This window comes from Protobothrops mucrosquamatus, unplaced genomic scaffold (assembly GCF_001527695.2).
Source record: "Protobothrops mucrosquamatus isolate PMUCROS unplaced genomic scaffold, P.Mucros_1.0 scaffold_270, whole genome shotgun sequence".
Taxonomy (NCBI): Eukaryota; Metazoa; Chordata; class Lepidosauria; order Squamata; family Viperidae; genus Protobothrops; species Protobothrops mucrosquamatus.
The window spans coordinates 158128-177455 of NW_015386346.1; the positions used below are offsets into that span (position 1 = coordinate 158128).

A 19328-nucleotide genomic window follows, 5' to 3' on the forward strand; every position below is an offset into this window, starting at 1 on the left:
CATCGTCCCCTGCCAAGGCAGCAATGAAGAGGCCAGCTGGGCAGAGGCCAAAGCATGGGCCAGGCAGCAGCAGCTGGAGACTGCCAGCGATCAGCGCTCCACTATGCCTTTCAGGATGGATCAGTTATGTAGTTCAGTTTCCAGCTTAATAAAGCTGCATTTTCTGTCTTGCGAAGCACTATATTTTAAGAACATGTTACTTTTCCTTTTTAATCCTAACATTAAAATAGTGCTAACTTCAAAAGACTTTTTCTTTGGAGGGCTGCAGAATGCAACATTCTAGAACAGGCCAAGCTTCTAACAAGAAACGGGTTCTGTGGCACATGCAGCAAAATCAACGGACTAAGAGGAATTAAAGCACGGTTTAATAGGAAGACCAAAGGGTAGCCCCGTGGTCCCTGCCGAAGGAGCTACTTCGCAGCCCAAGGACACTGAAGAAAAGTTCATACAGCGCATCAGCCCATCTCCGGGGTGAGTCTCCTATTCCACTTCTTCGTAAATGTGATTGTCGCGTCTGTTAAACAATGAGATGGAGAAACAAAAGCCAGTATGATATGGTGCCTGTTTTTTCACACCCTAGGACACATTTCACACAAAACAAGATCAGTGGGCGGACAGAATAATTTTGCATATTAAGCGACCAGAACAGCATAAAATACTTTCAGCAAAGATTTGCACTAATATAGTGACAATTCTATCTTTAGTTCCGCTTGTAATGATTCCAAGCAAGAAATGTGCATGCTCGATTGACTTTTCCTTCAAGCTGTCCACTACACCATCACGTTCTCTTTCTTGACTAATCCTACGCAGTTCAGATCCCATTAATGCAGAGGTGAAGTTCAGAGGTTTGGGTGCCAACAGGCACTGCTTTTTCCTTATCTATGCCTTTTAAAGACGTGATTGTTTGTACAAGTCCCCCCTCTTCCTCCCAACGCCCTGTCTCCTGAAAACTCCCGAGTTTTCGTTTTACCGCTTTGGGTCAAGGAGAACATATTTGGAAAAAACATTTCCATACAAAACAGCTGACCCAGCCTGCCCATCTCCCACAGTCTCAGGAAGTGCTAACTCACCCTCGAGGGGTCATCCCAATCTCTGGAGGGCCTCCCGTTCTGGGAAGGAAAAAAAGGTAAAGAGCATCCTGTTAGGGAAGGTGCTAAAGAACCAGAACCTCTGATCGAAGGATTTGGGATAGGAAAGCCGAGAGCTTCCTGTCTCCTCCCCTTGGGCAGCAAGGGAGGCAGCTCAGCAGCTGCAAAGAGGCTGGGGGTGACCAGGGGACCCCCTCTTTCTTCTGATCAAAGTTACCAAAATTCTAGCTGCTCTTTAACCATTGGCTAAAGGTTCACAGAGATGACATTCATGTGCAAAGCCCCCTTTCTGCTTGGCCTCAGTTGACATGGCCGTGCTACAATTCACCCGGGCATCTATTTTCTAGGCCTCTGCAGGAGGAAGAGGTCAAAAGAGGGAACACTTCCTTCATCCCACAAAACTTACACAGCTGTAGGCTCCGACTCTTCCACATTCACAAACTTCTTTGCTGAGGGAGGGCTGAAACACAGGTGGATCTTGCTGGATGAGAGCAGTCAACCAGGCACCCAGGTGTCTGTGGTAGCCAAGCTGCCTTTGGGAAGTCCAGACTACAATTTTCCCACTTCTGTTCCTCTTTCCCGGCCCACCAACAAACCTACTGATGGGCGGCTATTGGACATGGAGCTCTAAACTGCTGTGGCTAAAGCTGCCAGTTCCAGCTATCCAGTCCAGATCCAAACAAGCTCCCCAGGAGCAGAGCACAGAGGAAGTCTACCTAGTAGCTCACAAGTACAAGTGCACATACATGCAAGGTTTCCTTAAGAGGTCAGGCACATTGACAGAGAAGAAAACACTGAACTTTTTTCAGTAAAAAAATTTAGTTTCTTCTTCTACACAAGGTCAGCTCATGTGATCCTTTTTTAAAGGATGGATGTCCTAAATAGGCAAGCAGTGCCTTAGCCGTGACCTCATTTGTTGGAGAATTTAAAACTTCGTCCCAGATCCCTTACACTTACCTTGAAAAGGGCTGCACCTTTTCAGGAAGTATGTACTCCCTCTCCATGGGGGTCCTGAAAGCAGAAGGGAATGATTGCAGCAGCCAAGGAGGGAGGGGGACGGACTGCAAGGGCTGGGGTTCGGCAGGATCTCTGCTCCAGTGTTTGGCTACCTCGAGAGGCATCTGCCAAAAGGATCCTAAGCCAAGGCGAGGAATCTGCTCCCGGCTTTTAAAGAGCAGATACACTCTGCACAGGGCAAGTGAAGAAAAGAAGTTGTCAGGTGGGGAACACGTGCACCCGCCCGCCCTGTTTTCCCAGACCCACACTGCCTCCTTCCTACTGACTTGGGTGGCGATGACGCGCTCGGGTTCTGGTAATGGAGATTCTGACGGGTTCTGAAATGAAAAGAGCACAACGAATGGCTGTTGGGCTGTGGAGCTGGACTTCCCCATGACCACTGGTGCTTCCAGGTTAGCAGAAAAGGCTCCCTCGTGATCATTTGTTAACCCTAACTCTACGACTGCCATCCCTTTAAGAGGAAGCGGAGGAACTTGAGGCTGGGGGAAAAGAGCTTGGCCTGAGCCAGAAAACATCCACTCCTAACCTCCCCACTCCTCCATCCTCCAGGTTGACTGTGGACCAAAAATGGCTGCAGCGCCTCACTTTTCCTGGTGCACAAGAGAAGCCGAGAGGCGCTCTGCTTCTCGGCATCGGCCCCAGGGCGCATTGAGAGAGCCTTCTGCCGCACTTCTGAAGGGGGCTGAAGGTCTTTTCCTCACTAGTGCCCCACAAGATCCCCGAATACTGTCAGAGAGCACGACATCAAGCCAGCCCATCTCTCTACGTTTGTCTGCTGTTAAAACAACATTCCTACCGCCTTGCCCTGAGCAGCCTAAACAAAACATAAAAGCAGCTTTGCCAAAGAGCCGCTCTTTTTCCTGGGCATCCCGTCCCACCCTCCCTCCCCACCTTCTCTCCCTGACCCACCTGGGACCAGGATTCAGCTCATTGACACTCAGGTAGGCATCCTCTGTGGTGTGCCTGAGGGGACAGGAATGGGCTTCAGTGCTCCAGCAGAGAAAGGGGCCAGCTCCCCCCACCTCCTCCTTGACCCACCTATGAATTAAGCGCCCCAATCCCACATGGAGGACAGAGGAGCCATCGAGAGCTCTGGCTGTTTTCTGAATCAGCTAAATACATTTCTCCTGATGTAAAACCACACGTCCAAAATTAATTGTGGTAATAAAGACCCTTTCAGGCCTCCTTGGTTTCTGCAAAACGTTCTCCCCAATAGCTTTAAAGCAGCCACTTGAGACTGCCCAGACTCCCGAGACTCAAAATCCACACTGGAATAGTTACAGGTTGTATCTGGGCTACAAAGAAAGGGCCCCTAAAACTAGGCTCCTCCGAGGCCAACGCCAGTGCGGCTACTCACGGGGTGGCTGGACGGAGGCGATCAGAGCCATGTGGCTTCATGGTCATGTATGTACGCTCTGGGCGAGGAGGTCTGCAAGGGAAGGGCAAGAATGCAAGGGGCCTGCGTCCATTTTTGGCACACACATTCCCTCCCTCCCTCCCTCCCTCCCTCCCTCGCTAAGGGCTGGGGAGAAAAAGGCCACAGCATCTGAAGCAGCGGAGCAAGTTTTAGGCAAGGACCAGCTGACCGAGCAGACAAAACCCTTGGCTGGCTGATCATTTTTTTTCAAAATGTTCAAGTCTTCAGAGGAGATCACACTTCTAACCTCTGGCACTTCAGTTGCTCAACCTTGACAATCCAGACCTCAGGAGACCCACCACACACACACACACCCTTTGAGGGTCTGCAGTGGCCCCCACTTGCCTGCTTCACTTACGGGATAGGAGGGAGAGGTCTCCTGGAAGAAGGGTAGCTGGTTTTCCCATCCTTCCCTGTTTTCCTTGAGACAGAGAGAGAAAAGAGACCAAAACACTGTTGACTGAGACAAGAGGCACTGAGCTGCCCTGGGCCTGCGGAGTTTGCTCCACCATCTCCATCTGGATTGATCCCCAGGCAGAGCCAGGAGGAGGGCAAAGGGCAGGGCTTGCAATGACTCCAGAGCCCCGGGATGACCTGGCTGGTTCTGGCCCCCAGGAGGCTTCTGCAGGTCAGCAGCGGCAGCAGGATGGAGACCCGACAGCCCTCCCGGCCTGCAAGACTCACCTTTGCTTCTCCACCATCCGCAAGACGCAGACCGCCACCACCAGAAGGACAGAAGTGGAAAAGAAGCCCAAGAAGGCCAAGGCGGCCACAATCACTGCCAGGGTCCCTTTGGCCAGCACTTCAGGACAGCTGCCCTCAGCTCGGCCCACTGGGATGGGAAGGAGAGGCAGAGTCAGGGGCAGGAGGGGCAGCCGGCTTCCCAAGCTCTTCCAGACCTATCCAGGCTCCCTCTCCGTGGTCGGGGGCACCAGGCACCAAGAGGCAGAAACTGTCCTCAGAGCAAGCCCTCTTCTTGGTTCTCAGTGGAGCAAAGACATATTCCTGCTCCTCCAAACGTAGGAGCGAAGCCACACCAAATTCCCTGAGCCATGGGGAGGAAAGGGGTGCAAATGTCCTCCCTCCCCAAATCACAGAGAGGAGGGAGAAGCCCTTACTGGGGATGGAGATTTGCCGATGGCCAGCTTCCACGTGATCTCCAGCATCTTCGGGATACTGTTGGGATAATACTGGGTTACAGATTCATACCAGCCCTCCCCCCCCCCCGGCAGGATTTGCACGTTAGGTCTCTTCTCCCAGTCGTCCTTCCCACCCTCCTGCCAGTGCTGCCACCCCCACAGCGCAGGGACTGTCACCTGCCCATCTGGGGGCCCTGAGATTCCAAGGGGGAAGCCCCAACTGCTGCAAGAGGCTGACCTTCCTCACGGCTCTTCGAACAATCCGCTCACGGAATCCTTCTTCTCTGTCCTCCTCCTCCTCCTCCTCCTCCTCCTTCCAGGCATCTTTCGGAGAGGCAATTATTTTCTTTTTATGTTTCGGGTGGAACTCAAAATTGGTTGGATGAGCTCTGGAGGCCTCTACCCTGCTCATTCTCACTGCAAATCAATGGAAGAATTCCAAATGCAAAAATGGACGTAGGAGATTTGGCCCGTTCTTCCCATGGTGATCCTTTCCTCCCCCCTCCCAAATCTATATTTTGTGTGTTGTCTCCCCCTCCAGTTGTGGACTGCTTACAGATATGACCTCAAATTCTGGTGCCTACGGGGGTTACAAGCGCACCCGGATTTAGAGCCCTAACACTCTGCAGCCTGTCTAGCTCCAGGCTTTCTTCCCAGCCCCAAACCCGCATTGGATGATCGGGCCCATTGCTCACGTGAAGCCAAGGAGAGGACGCTTACGATGAACAGGCAGGCCAGTTGCATCCTGAAGCCCTGAGCCCAACCTCTCACCATCCCCAGGAGCCCTGAAAACGCCAGGCCTCCAGCCAGGCAGGAGCTCCAAGGGAGCCTCTGTGACCTCACAAGGCCCCAGAACGTTTGTCGGCCAATGGGCAGCGCCAGCAGGCCCCTCTCCAGCCCAGCAGCCACAGTGCCCCCCCCTCCTCCCAAGGAAGCCTCAGAAAGACTGGCTGCCTCTGTCACTTACCAGCCGGTGGTTCTCCAGTCCCTTTTTCCAGGTCTTCTTTTCCTCCTCCATGAAGTGCATCCACACCTCGGAGCCCTCTCAGCCAGCCCTCTCCATCTCAGCTGCAATCGGCACTTTGTGGCAGGCATTGGGGACTTCAAAAAGGCTTTGCTGATGCTCGTGTCTACAAGCAACCGAAGCCCTCCTGGCCAAGAGAACCGGTGCCGCTTTCCTTTTCCTTCCCAGAGCCAAGGGCCACATCGCAGCTCCTGGGATTCCCCAGAGAGGCTGAGGGGGAGACCACGGCCCTTGGCAAAGGGAGCTCCCCAGAGCTTCGTCCCTTCCCCCCCCTCTCCGGTATCATGTCAATTAAGAGGCTGTACTCGCTGGCAAGAAGTAGGTGTGGGCCAGGCCCTTTAGAAGAAAGGGAGAACCGTCCAGCCAACCACGTCTCTCCCGATATTCTGCAGAAGGGCTGGAGGGAAACGTTGGCAAGGAACCGAGCTGCAAGAGGGAGCAAGCCAGCCGGATTTACAGAGAAAAAATACATCGCAGTCCCAATGGCTCAGAGGGAAACCACTTTATTATGAACCAGAACATCCATCAAAACAAATGTTTTGCTAGCAGTCCCTTGGGCTGTGTACACACACACACACACGCACCAGTGGCCACCTGCACCAAGACGAGGCAAGGCAGCACAGCAGGCCAGAGTCTGAGGGTGGCCCAAATCTCTCAGCCCATCAGGTGCTGGAATGGACAGCTCAGTTACAACTCTTGGGCAAGCGGTAGACACCCCCCGAGTAGCTGAGCTGCTGGTCCCGGACCTTCTTCTGGAGGAAGACCTGCAGCTCCTGGATGTCGATCTCAGTCACCATGGGGCCCGTCATCACAAAGATCTTCAGCATGCTGTGGATGCGCTCCAGGGAGAGAGACTCCAGGTTGGTCAGCATCGCCTGGATGTAGGTCCAAAAGAGCTGCAAAGGGGTGCACAAGGACACAGAAACAATGCCGAGGCAGGGATCAGAACAAAGCAGGGCTCTTGCTCAGGTGCCTCTAAGATCCTGCCAGCCCTCAGCTGGAAGGCCACTGTTGTGCCTGGACAAGGGCGGATCACTCAAGGCCAGTGCCTGGAGCCCGGCTGCCCTCCGGCCTTCCCTCCTTAGCCCTGGTTCATGGAGGGAAGCCTCCTTCCCCGGACCAGCACCTGCAGCTCCTCCTCCTTCTGGTCCGCCTGAGAGGCCATGGCTGAATCCCCCTCCTCATCGCTATCGATCAGCACCACCTTCTCGGCCTGGTCCTTCAGCTCCTCCTCGATCACCGTGAAGGTCCCAGGGGGCTCCTCCCGCAGCACCCCTTGCTGCAGCCAGAGGGTCATCTTGCGCCTCAGGGAGGCTGCTGGCACCTTCAGAGCTTCACTCAGCTCCTCCAAGGTCCATGTGCCTGCAAAGGAGGCACCCACCCTGCTTAGGGCCTCAGCTCGAGGGTAGCAGTGCCGCCTAAGGAAGGGTCCCCAAGGAGGGACACAAGAGTGGGGCAGAGGCAGCATTTTGCATAGAGAGGCCCAAGACCGGTTCTCCGAGCATCTGGGGCGAACAAGGAGGATCTCCTGATAGGAAACCTTCCCTCCTTCTATCTTGACACTGCCAAATGTGCGTCCCTCCCCCACGCCTGGCTCATGCGTCCCACATGTATGCAGACATATCTGCAGGCCCTTCCCTGGAAGACTGGGAGATCCCTTTGTGGGGGAAGGGTAGAAGCTAGAGGCATTCTTTCATGGAGCCAGGAGACCTACTTTTGCCCTGGAAGTGCAGGATGACCGCTGCATGCACCGGCGACACAGACAAGGAGAGTGTGCGGTCCGCCAACTCCACCTCCAGGTTCACCAAGCCCAGGTGATGCTTCCAGTTCAAGGTCCTCATGGCCTGTGAAGAAGCCACGAGAGAGCCTTATGGTTACTCAGCTGAAGGACCAGAAGCTCCTGGCTGTTGGCCCAGCCATCGCACCACAGGATGTCCTGGGCGAAGGGAGAGGCAGATGGGAAAAAGGAACAGCCAAATCCTAGAAGAGAGCTAGGCTGAACCCGGAGGAGAGACAGAAGGCCTCCTTTGTTGCTGGCTACCAGCTGTAGAAGAGGCCCATGGCTGAACTTCCTGCAGACAGAGAACTCTCCTACCTTCAGCTTTTCGTACTTCTTTGCGTAGGCCTCCATGGCCTCCTTGATCTGCCCTGGGAGCTCCAGCTTCTCCTCCTTCAGCGGGGGCCAGAACTCACTGGAGAGGATGATGGCCACAAGGCTGAAGGGGGGCCTTTCCTGCTCAGGCAGCTTCTGCTCCTCATCACGAATGTTTGCATTGATGCGCCGAGAGTCCGCCATGTCCTGCATGGGAAAGGTGGAAGGAACTGGGATGTCCGAGTTCAGCTGGACAGGCCACAATGGGGCCTGTCACTTCCAGCCAAGTGAAATCAGCATTTGGAGGGGCCAGGGTGGTCCCACAACATCTCCATAGGCAGCACCTACTTTTAGCATGACTTCGCAGTAGTGCATCTGGGCCTCTCCAAAACGCAGCTTCAGCAGTTCCACGTTTCGGATTTCCCTAAAGCAAGAAGCAACGAGGACTGTTGCTCACAACACGGCCCGCACTTCTGCAGAGGAGACCCTCTACCGGCAGCTCATGCAGAGGGGTGGCCGGGAAGGACCCCTGCCATCCTTCCTATCCCTGGCCGCAGCAGGGGGAAGGGCGGCCTTTGCTGGCGAGGCTGGGGCTTGGGCCCTGCCTCAGGGGACTCTGCGCAGCAGCGGGACCCCTTGGGCCTCACCTCTCGGCGCTGTAACTGAATTGGTGCAGCAAGCGGTCAGCAAGAAGCGTGCGGTACTCATTGATGAAGAGGTCTTTACTGCCATAGATGCTCACCAGCAGGCTGATGATGTCCGAGGAGCGGCGCTTGGAGCTGGACTTCCCTGCTAGGAGGAAGGGGCGCGTGGGCCGAGGCCGGGAGCACCGCAGGCCCACCTCCCGCAGGCCCACCTCCCAACCGCAGCCCCAGCCCACCTGGGTCGGCCTCCACCGGATCGGGCAGCCAGTCCTCGGGTTCGGAGCCGTCGTCCTCGCTCTCCTGGCCGTTCTCCAACGTCACCGGGTCAGCTTTGGAGAGCTCGTTTGCCAGGTCAGCCGACCCCTCCGCATCCCCCGTCAGACCTGCCACAATCTGCCGCACGGTGTCCTCCCTGGTCCTGGGGGGGGGGGCAGTGGCTTATGGTCTACCGCCTGACGCGGCATCGGCCAAAGCAAGCCAGGGCAGCCAGGGAGGTGCCAACGCCAGCCGGCCCCTCTCACCTCAGGTATTTGCGGATGGGCTCACAGGCCACTTCCAGGATGACCATGGAAGAATCCAGCTCCCGCAGGGCTTTGATGGCAGAGATGTAAAGGGTGATGATGTCTGAGGTGTTCACCCCTGAAAGAGAGAGGAGGGGGGGACCTAAATGCCAGATCCCTCAGGGAGGCTGAGAGCAAGCCGCGGGGGGGGGGGGGGGGGGGGGGGGGGGGGGGGGGGGGGGGGGGGGGGGGGGGGGGGGGGGGCGGGGGGGGGGGGGGGGGGGGGGGGGGGGGGGGGGGGGGGGGGGGGTGGCGGCTTTAGTGCTCCTTCAGAGCCGCAGGAGAGAGCGAAGCCACCCACCGGGATGGAGGAGCCGCAGTTCCAAGGCGCTTTTCAGGGAGGTCAAGAGCTGCTGCCGCTGGTTGGTCCTTTCCAGGCAATACTTCAGGTCTTCCACTGCCGGCTTCGACTCCGGGAAATCTGCATCAGACACCAGGGCAGCCCGCGGGAGCGTGAAGAAGGGTGGCCGTGCTTCAGGACAGGCCTGGGCAGGGTGGGGGGCGGGGGGGCTCCCAGCCGGGCTCACCCCGGATGATGCCGAAGAGCTCCTCGATGCGCATCCCGGCGTAGAGGCGGTAGAAGAATCTCTGGACGTGGCGCTGCCACCGCTTCAGACTGCTGCTGGCCGCCGGGCTGGGCGGGGCCCCGGCGCTCTCTCGCAGAAAGACGCCGCCGAGCCAGCCAATCACCTTTTCGATCCACTGGGGCAGGGCAGAGAAGGCGCGACCCCTCAGACAGGAGGGTCAGCGGGCCGGGAGAGGCGGAACAGGGAGGGCAGGGAGATCGGCTGCCCCTCGCCCCCTCCCCGGGCGCCCACTAGCCCACACTGACAGAACTATTAACTGGCAGAACAATTAACCAGTGGAACCACCTGCCTCCAGAAGCGGTGAATGCTCCAACACTGGAAGTTTTTAAGAAGAGACTGGACAGCCATTTGTCTGAAATGGTATAGGGTTTCCTGCCTGAGCAGGGGGTTGGACTAGGTGACCTCCAAGGTTCCTTCCAACTTTATCATTATTATTATTATTATCATCATCATTATTATTACCTCCTGGAACTCCGCGAGGAAGGAGCGCTCGTACTCGCCCCGGCAGCGCCGCTCTACGCGCTCCTCGAGCATCCCGTGCAGCACGTGGGTCACGGCGTCGGCGCTCACCCGCTCCAGCAGGTCCAGCTCGTGGCTGCGGGGGCAGAAAGACCCTGCTCAAACGTCCCGCCGACCCGCGCTCCGCGCCCCGCGCCCCGCGCCCGCCCGGTACCCACAGGATGGCGTTCAGCTGCTGGAACTGCTCCATGGCCAGCGGGCACCAGCAGCTCTCCTCCCCGCAGCCGCAGCCCGCGCCGGCCGCCTCCTCTTCCACACCGCCGCCGCGCTGCCGCATGTAGATGCGGAAGCTGCGCCCGTAGAAGCGGCGCACGGCCTCGCGGAAGTCGGCGGGAGGCGCGGAGAAGAGGACGGCGCGCAGCAGGGCCCCGGCTCTCTCGCGCGGGCCGCCCCGGCAGCAGCGCCCCGCCGGCCGCGCCCACTCCTCCAGCAGGCCCAGGCCGCGCAGGTAGGGCTCCAGGCGGCGGCGCAACAGTCCGAAGGCCTCCAGCAGGCGCCGCGAGCATGGCGGCTCCCCCCCGGCCCGGCTCCAGAACTCGGGCGCCAGCCGGGCCTGCAGGTCCCGCTGCAGCACGTCCAGCAGCCACTCCTCCAGCGCCGCCAGCAGCCCGTGCCGCGCCAGCACNCGATGACCCAGCAAGGCGCGGCGCTGCAGAGCTACAACAACGAGCTGGTCAAGTGTAAGCGGCGGGGACGGCGGCGGGGGCGTGGGGGAGGAGTGGGGGGGGGCGGCGTTCCCGCGAAGCGCTGAGCCGCGGCGCCCTCCGCAGGCATCGAGGAGCTCTGCGCCAAGAGGGACGAGCTGAGCCGGCAGATCCGGCAGGAGGAGGAGGAGAAGGGCAAGCTGCAGGGCGACCTCCGCGTGCTGACCGAGCGCCTGGCCCGCATCAACGAGACCCTGGCCCACAAGATGGCCACGCGCAACGAGTTCGACAAGACCATCGCCGAGACCGAGGCGGCCTACATGAAGGTGAGACGGCCCCCGCCCCGGACCTCCCGCGCCCGCCCGCCCCGGGCCGCCCCGGCGTGACCAGGCATCCTTTCCCGCCCGCCCCAGGTCCTGGAAAGCTCGCAGACGCTGCTGAACGTGCTGAAGAAGGAAGCCGGGAACCTGGCCAAGGCCACCGAGTCCAAGAGCCTCCCTGCCAAGGAGATCTGAGGGGGGAGCACCAAATAAAGCTGATGGGTTTCCCCAAAGACGCCTGGTGCAGCTTCCACTGTGGGGGATGGGGCGGAGGGGGGGTGGCAAGGGCCTGGCAGGCTCCCCTCGCCCCTTTCCCCTACCCCAATCACCGCAAAGCAGGCAGGCAGCAGGAGGGAAAGGGGCTTCCAGCAGCTGCATCACCAAGCAGGTGGTCCCATTGCCTGGCTTTCTTTGGGACACACAGCCAGCCAGGTCTGGATGGGAGGTGGCATTTTTATTTATTCAATTTATTTGCTGCCCATCTCGCAGTTCGAGGCAACCCTGAGCTCCGAGGGAAGTTGGTGTTACATTTGACTGATGTAATGTACACAAAGGGCTACTCTGCTGCCTTGGGCTGCCCATGGCATCTCTGGCTCTGGAGCTAACTTGGAAATGGTGAGAGGTTCCTGCCGGGCAGGGAGAGTGAAGGGGGTGGGGAGTGGAGCACCAGGTACAGGAGGCGGAAGCCGTCCCTCGCAGCAGAGGAAGGTACATAGAAACAGCAAGGAAGGCTTTACGGGCATCCTCCCGTTGCCTTGTTTGCTCTGCCTACAAGCAGGCTGGGCCTGGGCTCAACGACACCTGAGGCCCAATTATTTTTGCCTAGTGAATAGAGATTTGTCTCCACCATCTGGCCTTCTTTTCCTCCAACCTTCTATGCTTTCACAGCTCCCCCAATCATGAATCCAGCAAAATGGCCAGATACTATAGGAATCTGCAACTGAAGGTTAGAGTTGGTAAGACAGGGATGCAACTGCAGGTTCATGTTGCAATTCTGTGCACGCTGATATACCAGTTGCGTAAAATAGCCAAATAAATCACCCAACAACAGTCATGAAGAAATCACTTGTGTGGTTTAATGAACCTGGGAAGCCCAAAGTGACAGCATTCAAAGGCGGAAGAGGAACATATACAACAGTTTCGTTTCTCCAGCTAGATCCAGTGGAGTGTAAGATCAAAGCCCTAGCTTCCTCCATTAATAAAGAAGTGCAAAATATACAACAGTGAATTAGCTTGCTTTGATTTTAGATACTAAACAGAAAGAAGACACACACCTACTCTCCAGGTCTTGCTCCTTTCACAGGAGACTTCATGTGGCCGAGCCCCATAACATAAATAACATTCTGCTCTTGCCTGGAGTGCTACTGAAATGCTAATGACAGTGTTTACTCTGGTTTCCATAACCTGAATGCAGTGCTAGCCAATTAATCAGTATAATCCTCCTCCAGATGACCAGACCAGCTGCTTTCTGGAAAATATGATAGCAAAAGGTTATCATTGGAGAGGAAGGATCAGAAATCCAGGAGTCTCCCTCCATTTTCCTGGGATTCAGACTTAAGCCGAGTCTGAGTGCTGAAAAACTTGGCTCTAAGAGCTGGGCAAGGAAAAGCCCCCAGCTATGAGGCAGCATTTAGTGGCACCGCAGGTGAAGGATTGGCCATCTGACCTAGAGCTTCATTCAGACACAGTAACTCTTAAAGCCTCTGTTACCAAAATTTTGGATCTGGCAAGGAAAATGTGAGCACCAAAGATCAGCTCAAAAAAGACTAAGAATCACAAATTGCCAGCTTTCTACAGGATTCCAGTTGCCACAAGATGCATCTAAGAAACTGCTGCACAGCTGACCTTCTGCACGATTTGGTCACAGAAATGCAAGCATCATATTAGGGCACATATTTGAGATTGGCCCTTTGGGAACTGGAATTTTCTTTAACAGAGTCCACTAGTACAGTTAGTCTGTTGAAGGCAAGAGTATTTGTCGCTATTTGCTCAGCTGAAAAGCTTCTGCTAAGTGTTTGGAGCATGATTTCCCCAAGGTGAGTTCCCGGACAATATTTCCCATCAGGTTGCAGCTTGCTCAAGCTCGTTGCTGAGCCACCTTGCACGTATCTGGCCGGAGGGAGCAGCTAGTGGCTCAACTGCAATCTGAGCATTTGGCAGCCCATTCAGCATCTGGGCACCTCTGGCGTTTTTGTCTCAGAACAGGAAGGCTGCAGGTAAAAAACCCAAGCTGCCGAAACAAGAGGTGCATTTGAACGTGAAGCCCTCCGGGGCATCTCAGTACCTGATGAGGGAAGAGAAGTTTGGCTTTGCGTGCCACCTTTTGTCTCTTCTGGCGGGGCAAGGGTGCCAAGGACATCTTTCTTCCGCCTGCGCTCAGGACTCAGAAGTAGAGGGCCGGTTCGCTACTGAAGTCAGACAGGTGGCTTTTTTCGGCAGGGGTGAGCTGTGAGGAGACAAAGATAGCTGCCATGCTGCTTTTCTTCCAGAGAAGAGCGATGCAAGGAAGCAAAGCACCGTGCCCCATTGGCTAGAAAGGGCATCCATTCAAAGATGGAATGACGCTGATGCTGAATCTTGCCTGTAGCACCAGCCTTCTTTTGAGCTGCTGCAAGTGCAGAACTTTGCCTGCTACCTCTGCTTTGTTCTACTGCAGACAAGTTTACGAAGCTGCCACCCGCCGATACCTCCCCCCCCCAGGACAAACGCACGCCTGCCCAAGTCTTACCATGACCCGTTGGTCCGGCTTGTCAGTGTTCTGTAGAAAGGCTCCAATGCTTGAAAGCGGCTTCTTGTGCTGTTGCTCCTGCCACTGGTTGAAGCCCAAGGAGTGCTTTGGAGTGTAACCTGACAGACCTATCAAAAAGGATGAGCGCCCGGAGTCAGAAGAAGCAAAAGGGGAAGAGTAAGATGGGATGGCACGGGCAGAGATTCCACTCTTGAGGCTGGAAAGAGTTATTATCCTCTGATAAAGCTCTACTGGACATCAAGAAGGACATGGAAGTTTAAAGTTTCAACTTTCTGAAATTTTTCCTTCTATCTCACTGGGGATGCTACTGTTTTAACTACAGGGGCTTAATATCCAGTTTGTTCCTGAATGTGGAAAGTGCTGGATAACAGCGTCGCTGCCTCGCCCAACTCCAGTTCCAAAAGTGATGTCATAACTGGGGATCTGCCATAGCCTCAAGCCAAAATAGGTTTTGAAATGAGAGGCTTACCTGAGTTGACTGGGTTGGAGTTGACAGTAGTGGTTGGACGAGGAATGAGAAAGGCAGGCTTCTCATCTACTTCTGTGGCGTATTCTTCCTCCTCTTCTTCCTCCTCCTCCTCCTCCTCCTCATCTACCAAGGAGCTCTCGGATGGATATTCAAACGTGGTTTGCAAGCTGGTCTCATTGAAAGATATTTTCATCTGAAAGAACAGTAAGAAGCTGTTTTGCAACTCTACCTCAGGTTTCAGTGAGATAAATTTCTAGCTTATTCCAGCTGGAATCCTTCAGTATTTTTATTTGATTTCTATAGGTGACACGTCAAAGTCCAGTGAAGCCTCATCTTTCAGTGGGAATCAACAGAGACGGAACACTTTTGAATGCTTCAGGAAATCTCCCAAGAGGATACAAGCAGATTCATAGGCCTCCTTGCCATATTTATATCCCACCTTTATTATTTTTACAAATAACTCAAGGCAGTGAGCATATCCAACACACCTTCCTCCTATTTTCCCCACTACAACAACCCTGTGAGGTGGGTCGGACTGGCCAAAAGTTATCCAGATGGCTTTCAAGCCTAGGGCGGGACTCAAACAGCATCACCTGCTTTCTAGCCTGGTGCCTTAACCACTCGGCCAAACACTATAATTTTTGCTCCATTTTAGAACCTCACCTCATCATCATCACAGTCAGCACTAAGAATCTTGTTTTAAAGCAGCCACTTTAAAAATAAAGTAACTATGTTCCAAAAGAAAAGCAATCTTGTTTAAAAGAAACATCAACAGAGAAGCTAAGGCTACAATGCTCACTAATGCCCATTTAACCTTTTAATCCAATTTCAAGCATTGAAAAGAAAAAAAGCAGAAGCCTAGTCCTCCAGAGTCTCTTCTCAGCTACAGAAAATACATTACAAACTGCAGCCTGAGGTCCTTGTAGCAATACCCAAATGCCTCGTAGTCCCATTTGCATTGTTTTGACAAGACAGAACTAGAACTTTAGCAAAGCCGTCTAAACACTGAGCTTAAAGCTTGTGAAATTGATTTGTACAAGCTTTTCAGTTTGTGTAGCATCTACAGCATCTAATGGGAAACTATTTTGTCATCATCAGTGCAGAAGCCAATGTTTCCTTGGTTCTTACCACCACTTCCAGGAGCTCCTTATTTATCTCCCTGGATCATCATTTTGCAATTCAAATGCAAACACAAACTGGGCCAAAATCCCACAATGTCCCTGCGCAAAAAGTGATTGCCTTTTAGCCTGTAATCAACACCCTGAAGGATGCTGCAAGCAGAGCAGGATCAGGTGCCACAGGGGAGATACAAGTTTCAGACACCTCAAGAAAGTTTGCTTATATATATATAAGTAAACTTCCTTGAAGTGTCAGAAAACCTTGTTTTTTTAAAAAAAATACATGGCCAACTTCCACAGCCCACCAAGTTTTACTTTAAACAGCCTTGCACCAGTGTGGCATGGAGATTAAGATGGTTGACCAGGAGTGAGGGGTCTTGGGTCCAAATGCATCCTCAGTCTGGAAAGACTCTGGACGGCCCCTCTCTTTCACCTTCACCTGGTTTACAGAGGCTCCTGCGAAGAACTACAATGGCAACGTGAACCACAGGAAGAAAGGCAATCTTAATCACCAAGAAATAACTGTGGTTCTTTGAAACTACTACTCCTTGAAGTTGGCAAGCCATTTTCTGGTTAGCAGGTAACCTGTGGACATCAATTAATTTCCAGGAATGTTTTATTCTGACAGGAACATCATCAGGCCATGTTCAGCAGCTCTTCTTCCAGCGGCACCTTCTTATCAATGCCCCTGTATTTCCTTTGTTGACAGCAACCGGAGCTCCCAGGCCAAGAGCCAGTAACTGACAAGAGCCTTGCAGGGGCCGAACAAAAGCAGCACAAGGGCTCCTCAGGGGCCGCTTTCCTTCCAACGACTTTGAAATATAAAAGACAACCTCAGCCAGGACAGGGGGAAGCCCTTCCACAGCTGGAAAGGGAGGGGGAGCTCAACAGGCAACCGACTGAAGGACAAATTCCCACTAGTTCTCAAAAAGGTGGCACTACGAAAAGCCTCGGCGTAAAAAAAAAAGGATTTTGATAGCTAAGAAACAGTGCAGCAATGTCTCAAAGGAAACCTGAGCTACAAGGAAATATATACATAAATAATTACCATCTCTTCTCCTCCAGCCTGACTCTTGATATTGCATAATCATTTGATCACTTGGCCTCACTTTTCCACCCTGTGTCTGCCACACCCTGTTAGAGGAATCTGTACCAATGGTAAGCCAACTGCATGAATCAGAAGAAAACAGGCTCTGCTTGGTTGGGGGTTTGAAAAGTGACCCCAGCCTAGCACTGGCCAAGGTTGCTGATTAAGAGTCCAAAACAATTGACCTGCATCTCCCATCAGTTTCTAAGCAGGTGTAATCTTGCAGTTGAGTGTGAAAAGATAGGAAGCCACATTTGCTCTGCAGTCACGTCAGGCCTCTGCCAGACCTCTTTATAGTGTCATCCTGAACCTTGAATGACGCTCCCCATCCTGATCTGTACATACAGACTATACCTATATATAGGATCCACCCCCACTAAAATCACCAGTTGCCAAAATGCCACAGCCCCAAAGCACCCAGGGACAAGGAGGGTCCCTTCCTTACAATCCACAGTGGATGGATGAAATCAAGCCTGCAAAACCTTTCCAAGTTCTTGTTTGCTATTTCACACAGCTAACTCTGCACTCGTATTAAAGTCTGGCCTATTTACACCATGAGCAGCTACTAGGGGAACAGTAGCACATTATGTTCCCTGGGCACTTGCAGGCAGCTTAATCCACCGTTGGCATGAAGGGTCCTGAGCCTCCCTAGAGAACGTAAGAGATGAAGAGGCCCTACAGTAGTTGCCCAACAGTGGCCCAGCATTCTTTGGTCAAATCCTGCTCACCTCCGCACACTGCAAAAATCCAGCGTAACAGAAATAGGACTGGTCAACACAGGTGTCCACTAGTTACCTTTTTGCGCCGAATACCCGTTTTGCTCATGCAGGATTTATTGAGCGAAAGGTAGCCGCCAATCACTTCGATCTCATTGACAGTGGGGTACCGTTTTTTGATGCGACCCGATTCCTCCTGCTGGAGGGCTCCCATCTGGGCTTCCCTTTGGCTTCTGTCCTCTCCCTCCTCCTCCTCCTGTAGCCAGGCTCCGCTGAAGGGCTCCAGGCCGGCCGTGGGGAGCTTCCTTTTGGGCACTACGGTGAAGGTGCTGCTGCGAGTGACATAACCAGTGGAAAAGGGCCCAGAGGTGGGCAAGGCAGGCTCCAGCATCTCCCGAGCCAGGCCACCTTCTCGGGGCACATGGAAGCCCTCCAGCCTGGGGCTCAAGACTTTCAAGGGAGGCAGGGCTGCCACCAAGTCCTCATCTATGTCAGTCACGGGCACCAGAGGCTCGGACGGGAGGGCCTCTCTGGGCCAAGAGGAAGGGGCCGGCCGGGGCTTCGGAGGGCCAGGGGGCTCCGCTTTCCGTTGGGGCACAAAGAGGAAGGAGTTGCGGGAGCTGAGCCGCAAGCTGGCCAAGGCGCGCGCCTGCAGGTCATGAGCAGGGATGGCGGCGAGGTCCGGCTTTGGGGTGGGGCAGATTTCAAAGGAGCAGCTGGAGCTGAAGAGCGGGCTGGGCCCGGACGGACTGTCCGGAGTGGCACTGGTTGGCGGCGGCTGTGGCGAGGCCTCAAGGGCGGCGGTGGCCTTGGGCTTTGGCTTCCCCGCCTCAGCTTCCAGCGGGAACGAAGCCGCGGGGCTCTGGGAGGATGGCACGGCTTTGGAGACGGCGGCCGCCCCGCGCTGATCGGGACCGCTGGGAGAAGGCGGAGCGTCCTCCTCCACCCTCGCACGCCCGTTACCGGACGCAGAAACGGCTGAGAGGCCGGGGCGGTGTCCCCGCGGATTCACCACGAAGGAGTTGGAGCCGATCTTCTGCAAGAAAAAGCCGCCGCCGCCCTGAGCGCCGGGCGGGAGGTCCGGGCAGGCGGCGGGGGAGCGGGGCGGCGGAGGCACCGGCGGGGCGGGGTCCTCGCCCCCTCGCCTCTTCCCTTTCGCCGCGCGGTCGAACTTCTGCAGCAGCCGGCTGACCAGACCGGAATCGGGGCCGGCGGCGATCGGCGGCGCTTCGGGCTCGTAGACGACCACTTGGGCGGCGCGGATCTCGGTGACGGGAGGGCCGCCACGGGCGAGCAGGTCCCGCAGGGGGCTCTGACGGACGGGCGCGTCTCCCGCTCCGCCGCCGCCTTGCGCGGGATCCGCCGGGTCGCTGGACTCGATGATGAGGATGTTGTCGGCGCGGATGGTGCGGATGCCCGGCACGGCGCCGTAGAGCTGGAGCAGCTGCGCCAGGGCCGGGGACTCGGCGGCGGGCGAGGGGGCGGCGGCCGTCCCCGGGAGATCGCAGGCGCCCCGCCGCCGCCGCCGCCGCCGCTCGCTCTCCAGGCGCATGAAGGGGTTCTCCCGCAGCGGGCCCAGACTCTCGGCCACCACCGTCCCCGCCTCGCGTCCGTCGGGGCCCTGGCCGAGCCGCGGAACAGGGCCCCGGCCGCGCTCGAGACCCATGCCGGCCGCCAGCTTGGCCCGCTTGCGCTCGAGAAGGGCCAGCTTCCAGGCCGGCGCCTCGGCCGCCGCCGCGCCCTCCCGTAGGCTGCTCATGGCGAGCGGCAGCTGCGGGCGCGGCAGCCTCGCCTCCCTTCTGGCCGACCGGCCGCGCCGCCGCCGCCGCTGCTGACTTCCTGGGCCCGCCGGAGATAGCGCCGCCCACCGGCCGCGGAGAAGACGCCCTGGCGGAACGGCCGCGCCGATTGGCTGTCGCGGCGGAATCCCGCCTCGGCGCACGAAAGACGGTCTCGATTAGCCTATCGCGAGCTCTCGGGGCGTTGCTGAATTTCAGCGTGGCAGCCGCGACCGTCTCAGTCGGTAGCGTCATTCATTGGACGGGAGGCGGGACGGCCCCGCCCAGCCGATTGCGGGCTCCCATTGGCCTTTTCGTTAGGTAAGCAGAACGCTCGTTGGAACGAGGGTTTGGAACGGA

General features: G+C 55.9%; 3 protein-coding genes and 1 long non-coding RNA gene across 4 annotated transcripts; 1 reads left to right on the forward strand and 3 right to left on the reverse strand.

The window, feature by feature from the left end:
• Positions 1-92: 92 nt before the first annotated feature.
• Positions 93-2130, reverse strand: LOC107302531. The gene is made up of 4 exons (XR_001549389.1): positions 2046-2130; positions 1495-1548; positions 1071-1109; positions 93-514 (listed from the first exon to the last, which is right to left on the reverse strand). It is a non-coding gene; the product is annotated as an uncharacterized LOC107302531 (long non-coding RNA).
• A 4042-nt stretch (positions 2131-6172) lies between these two features.
• Positions 6173-10715, reverse strand: ANAPC2 (anaphase promoting complex subunit 2; the record flags this gene model as incomplete). The annotated part of the gene is made up of 12 exons (XM_015831633.1): positions 6173-6581; positions 6812-7047; positions 7400-7529; positions 7781-7984; positions 8126-8201; positions 8425-8566; positions 8658-8839; positions 8943-9060; positions 9283-9402; positions 9509-9683; positions 10031-10163; positions 10246-10715. Coding segments are annotated over 12 exons (2199 nt in total), but the record flags the coding sequence as incomplete, so codon positions are not given.
• On the forward strand, positions 10716-11284 carry SSNA1 (SS nuclear autoantigen 1). Its single transcript, XM_015831666.2, has 3 exons — positions 10716-10767; positions 10858-11057; positions 11145-11284. The coding sequence occupies exons 1-3, from the start codon at positions 10716-10718 to the stop codon at positions 11244-11246; spliced, it is 354 nt and encodes a 117-aa protein (XP_015687152.1). The 3' UTR covers positions 11247-11284.
• An 821-nt stretch (positions 11285-12105) lies between these two features.
• Positions 12106-18949, reverse strand: TPRN (taperin). The gene is made up of 4 exons (XM_015831634.1): positions 17270-18949; positions 14270-14462; positions 13780-13907; positions 12106-13497 (listed from the first exon to the last, which is right to left on the reverse strand). The coding sequence occupies exons 1-4, from the start codon at positions 18947-18949 to the stop codon at positions 13435-13437; spliced, it is 2064 nt and encodes a 687-aa protein (XP_015687120.1). The 3' UTR covers positions 12106-13434.
• Between the last annotated feature and the right edge of the window lie 379 nt (positions 18950-19328).